This window comes from Protomyctophum parallelum (assembly GCF_964188405.1).
Source record: "Protomyctophum parallelum genome assembly, chromosome: 1".
Taxonomy (NCBI): domain Eukaryota; kingdom Metazoa; phylum Chordata; class Actinopteri; order Myctophiformes; family Myctophidae; genus Protomyctophum; species Protomyctophum parallelum.
Genome location: NC_139697.1, coordinates 22,155,978 through 22,161,288, shown reverse-complemented (window position 1 = coordinate 22,161,288; position 5,311 = coordinate 22,155,978). Strand labels below are relative to the sequence as shown.

The window sequence follows — 5,311 nt, the reverse complement described above, 5'->3', positions numbered from 1 at the left end:
ACTTATCCTGTCCAAGGCCTGAGAGAAAGGTTCAGTCAACATGCAGTGTGCTCTTGACATAGTGCTGGTTTGAACTAAACTGGCTGAGAAACCAAACTAATCCCCTAATCAACTCACCTGGTGAGCCTAAACCAGGTGTGGAGAATGACTAATTAGGCTGAGGTACTGTACATATCACCTACAATACACATACAAGGCCTAAGTGGCAGTAAATCACACAAAAAGTAAACAGCACAGTATACAAGTAGAACGTTTGCAACATATATACCTAATTACCTATGCAATTCATTAATATGCACTCTAGCCGGCCCGGACCATACAATGTATTATTGTTTACATTTAAATAAGTAGTTTATACTATTATATGTACAACTAGCCTTCGGCATGCTCACGTCTAGAGCACACCACACGTCTATGTGGCAGTGCGATCTGAGTGAGACACACACACAAACCGAGTAGTGATGCGCAACCTGCGCATCTCCACACGTATGTTTTTAACGAAGGCAGACTGCGATTTGTCTTTGGCCAGTTGACCGTGTTTTAAGGGTGGGGTGACGCGTTATCATGGATGGATCACATAGGGTGTAAGCACACCGCATGGGTGGAGCTTAATTTCCATCCACCAGCTGTCTAAAAACCCGGAAGAGACGCCTGCCGCTCGCGGCTTTTGGCATCTTCGTGATGCTAAAGTGTGCCTGCGCTGATAGCTAGAGCCCTGATGTGATTGGCCAGTAGTCGAAGACCCACAATGCATTGCTGGGTTGAAAACGCAGAGGTAAAGTCAGTGATGTATCATGGCCACAAAGCACAGGCGTAAACGACAATTCCGCATACTCTGCATACGTCATGGTCTATGACTTGGCCACCCAAAATGTGCACAAAGTTGTGTTCAATGCTGTGGATATCAGCATTGTGATTGGATGAATTATGGGCCTGTGGATATCAGCACTGTGATTGGCTGAATTCTGAGCCTGTGGATATCAGCACTGTGATTGGACGAATTCTGGGCCTGTGGATATCAGCACTGTGATTGGCTGAATTCTGGGCCTGTGGATATCAGCACTGTGATTGGATGAATTCTGGGCCTGTGGATATCAGCACTGTGATTGGCTGAATTCTGGGCCTGTGGATATCAGCACTGTGATTGGATGAATTCTGGGCCTGTGGATATCAACACTGTGACTGGCTGAATTCCCGGCCGTTGATATCAGCGCTGTGATTGCCAAAAGTCAGGCTAACTTGTGTAGAGAATATCTTTGATCATTTCAACAGTGCAGTGTTAGACATCCTATCCTATCATATACTATCCTATGTTAAACTTTAATTTAATTTCATATTTATTTACAGATGTTTAAAATCAGTCTTCTTCTATGGTCCTCATCCTCTGAGCTAAACACAAATGACTTCTGTAACTGTATCGGTAATGATCTGTTTTCGCTCTGAACACCACTAATAATGTTTGTAATTCAACCAAATCCATGATTTTCAAAACACCTGACCATAAAAAGCCTATTGGTGTGTTCTCTGAAATCTTCTTTATACATGATTCTTAACGATTCCAATCCATGTATAGGGCTGGGTGTGGATTACTAATTTGGGTATAGTGACGTCACACATCTTATATAAGTGAAAACCCACAGAGTTAATACAATATAAAACAGTTGTACTTTTCCAATTAAAGGACTTCTGATGAAGCAACAGCTGATTTAGTTGTCACTTTTTGTCACACTTGCAAATCAACATGTTGAAGGCAGTGATTTTGATCGGAGGTCCCCACAAAGGCACAAGATTTAGGCCGCTGTCATTTGAAGTTCCCAAACCCTTGTTTCCACTAGCCGGAGTGCCAATGCTCCAGCATCACATTGAAGCCTGTGCCAAGGTAGCAAATATGAAGGAGATCTTGCTTATCGGCTTTTATCAACCAAATGAAGAACTGACCAGGTTCCTGACAAATGCACAGCAGGAATTCAAAATCTCCATTAGATATTTCCAAGAGTATGCTGCCTTGGGCACCGGAGGGGGCATTTATCACTTCAGAGATCAAATTCTTTCAGGCAGTCCAGAGGCTTTCTTTGTCATGAATGTTGATGTCTGTTCAGAGTTTCCTTTGCCAGAGATGCTCAACTTTCAAAAGGAACACGGAGAAGCTGGCAGCTTTGTTATCCTGGGGACAACAGCAAACAAGAAGCAGTCTTTGAATTATGGCTGTATTGTTGAAAACCAAGAAACAAACAAGGTCTTGCATTATGTAGAGAAGCCAAGCACCTTCGTGAGTGACCTCATCAACTGTGGAATCTACATGTTCACCCCAGACATCTTCCAGCACATCGGTGCCATCTTCCAGAAGAATCAACACAACATTTTGTTAGAGGAGCCCTCTAACTGCCGGCACCGGGCTGAAGCCATCCGGCTGGAACAAGACGTTTTCCCTGCCCTGGCAGGACAGGGCAAGCTGTACGTTTACAAGACCCTCAGCTTCTGGAGCCAGATCAAGACTGCCGGCTCTGCAATTTATGCCAGCCACCTGTACCTCAACCAGTACCGTAAAATTCACCCCACAAGACTGGCCTCAAACAAAGGGAGCAGCCCCCAAATAAGTGGTAACGTCTATATTCATCCTACAGCCAGTATAGACCCCACTGCTGTGTTGGGTCCCAATGTCTCCATAGGACCCAGAGTAACTATTGGTGCTGGAGTTAGAGTGCGAGAATCCATCATCCTGCATGGAGCAACTCTACAGGATCACAGCTGTGTTTTGAATTGCATTGTGGGATGGGATAGCACCATTGGAAAGTGGGCGAGGGTGGAGGGAACTCCAAGCAATCCCGACCCCAATGATCCCTATGCAAAGATTGACAGTGAGACCCTGTTTAGAGATGGAAAACTCACACCTTCAATTACTGTTCTGGGATGTAACGTGGCCATCCCCGCAGAGGTGATTATACTCAACTCCATTGTCCTTCCGCACAAAGACCTCAACTGCAGCTTCAAAAACCAAATTATTCTCTAGAGTCAGTGATTCCCATACTGTGACGTGCTCCCATACAAATGAAGTTCCTACAACTTCCCAAGGAAGGCGACATACAGTATATTACTTAATTGCAATATTAACCAACATTTGCAACATTTGCAATATTAACCAACATTTTCGGTTGTTTTGCAGCTTGTTGCTCCTAAAAGATGCAAGTAGATACACATACTGTGCCAGTGGTTAAAAAGGTTTCAGCCGTAGAGGCTTAAAATAAAACTTTCCCCTGTCTTATTTTTCATGATGTGGTATAAAGGGAGCGTACTAACCCTAACCTTAGTAATTTCATAAGGTACATAGAAATGTCACTGTTATCGCGCCGGTTCAGTCTCTATCCTTCTTTATACTCTATGGCGTCAACCCTGACCTCAAATTTGAGACTACTCTCATTTTCCGCTCGCTCGAGCCTTTGAGTTATAATGGTACTTCCGGCAGTCTTCCGGGTGCTTCAAAACACCACAGAGCAACTTCCATTGAAATGAATAGCAGGGGGCAGGGCTGTCAGTCCCAGTCCTCATCACTATATCCTTTATAACTCTATCGCTTACCCTAATATTTGTATAAATGGCTGCTCAGTGGTCAGAATACGGTCTGTAGTCAACTATGCTCCAATGCTATTAGTTATGTAAATCTGTTTTTGTAACTCTAGGCTTGAGTATGCTTTTCTTATTACATTCATGCATATACATAGGCATTAGGCCTATCTATGTATTGTGCAAGTCAACCTCAAGTCAAAAAGTGATGTGTCAACTGTCAAATGTTGTTAAGGTATGAAGAGCAAGAAAGTCAACATCGCAGGATTGTGCACCAGTGCCACCACACACTGAAAACAGATCTACACGCTCATAACGTGAGTGTGCCTGTGCAACATGGCATGCAGGCTGGAGGCTGCAGAAGTTGACTGCTTCAGCTACACAGTTGTGTAAAAGCTCCGAACTTATCTTTAGCAGGCACTTATTTGTCTGTTTTTACAATTTAGGCATTTAGGAGTCACTCTTAATCCAGAGCGATTTACAGTAAGCAAGAACAAAAAACATGGCAATACATCAAATTGTTACGTGAGACATGTGTTGGACCAAATGCAGAACCAAAGATAAAGTAGATAAAGTTCAATGATGATTTATTCACATTCACAAGTGGACAGGACATAGGGCAGGACACTGTGACAACAAACTATAAACTGGCAAGGGAACACTGAAGTTCAGTGTCTAGTGACGTCTATTTAAACCTCCCTGTGTTCAGTGACTAACACAGGGAGGTTTAAATAGACTAGACACAGGTGCAACATAACTGCAATCAACACCCGATAGGCTGAGACTTAACTGGGCACAGGTGAACAACAAATGCAACTAGAAAATTCGCAATTTAAAAAAATTGCAGAGTGTGGTTGCCGCAGTGGCTTACATATGCCCCTCCCACTAGTATTGCCAGCCAATTACAATTTCAAGTCACGCCTTAGATCATGCGTAAGTAATTCGGAGGGGATTTAACCCCCGAAATTCATGTTTTTGCGACAAACGGTTACATTTCTCGCATTTGCGGCGCCCCCTATGGATGAAAATGGAATTGCTTTTAGAACTTGGTTGATTGAACCACCCCGGACATGTGATTGAAATGTGGGATGGATTGGACATTCCGTTCGTGATTTATGGCATTTTTTGTGATATAGGCCCCTCCTACTAACTTCGGAAGACGATTACGGCCGAACGATACGCACTTTCAAAATTCTGCAGTTCAGTTTTAATTGGATGGGTCCAGAGATCACGTGTGCCGATTTCTGTGAGATTTGGACAAAATCTGTAGGAGGAAAAGCAAAAAGTGTGTTTTGGACAAAATTCAAAATGGCGGGAAATCTATCATGGCGGAAATGGGCGTGGCCTATATGGGGAGATGCGTCATGACCCAAGGAATCCAGGGAAAAAATATTTTTTATTTTACGACCTACGGTTCAAGAGTTATAAGCCAAAAGGTAAAGTGGGCTGTTATAGCGCCACCATGAGGCCGACCGATAAAATTTTAGGGTTAAATAATTTTAGGGATAATGTTGAATTATCCCTAAAAGTTTTGTAACTATAGTGATTACAGTCTCCGAGGAACAAATACTTGAATGTGAATTTTTGCCTTTTCCCATTCATGTCAATGGGGAAATTTAAAAATCACTTTCACCTAGAAACTACATTCACACTTTGTTATTCAGCTTACTGTGGAGACACATGCTGGAACTTTTTAGTATTGAGTTTGTGCTTGAAATGTACTGTAATTCGACAATCAATCAATCAATCA

General features: G+C 42.9%; 1 protein-coding gene across 1 annotated transcript; it reads left to right on the top strand.

Annotated features, from left to right (window-relative positions):
- Positions 1-1,741: 1,741 nt before the first annotated feature.
- Positions 1,742-3,010, top strand: LOC310856818 (mannose-1-phosphate guanylyltransferase regulatory subunit alpha-A-like; the record flags this gene model as incomplete). The annotated part of the gene is made up of 1 exon (XM_083762310.1): positions 1,742-3,010. One exon carries the CDS (start codon positions 1,742-1,744, stop codon positions 3,008-3,010), a length of 1,269 nt encoding a protein of 422 aa, XP_083618436.1.
- Positions 3,011-5,311: the final 2,301 nt, after the last annotated feature.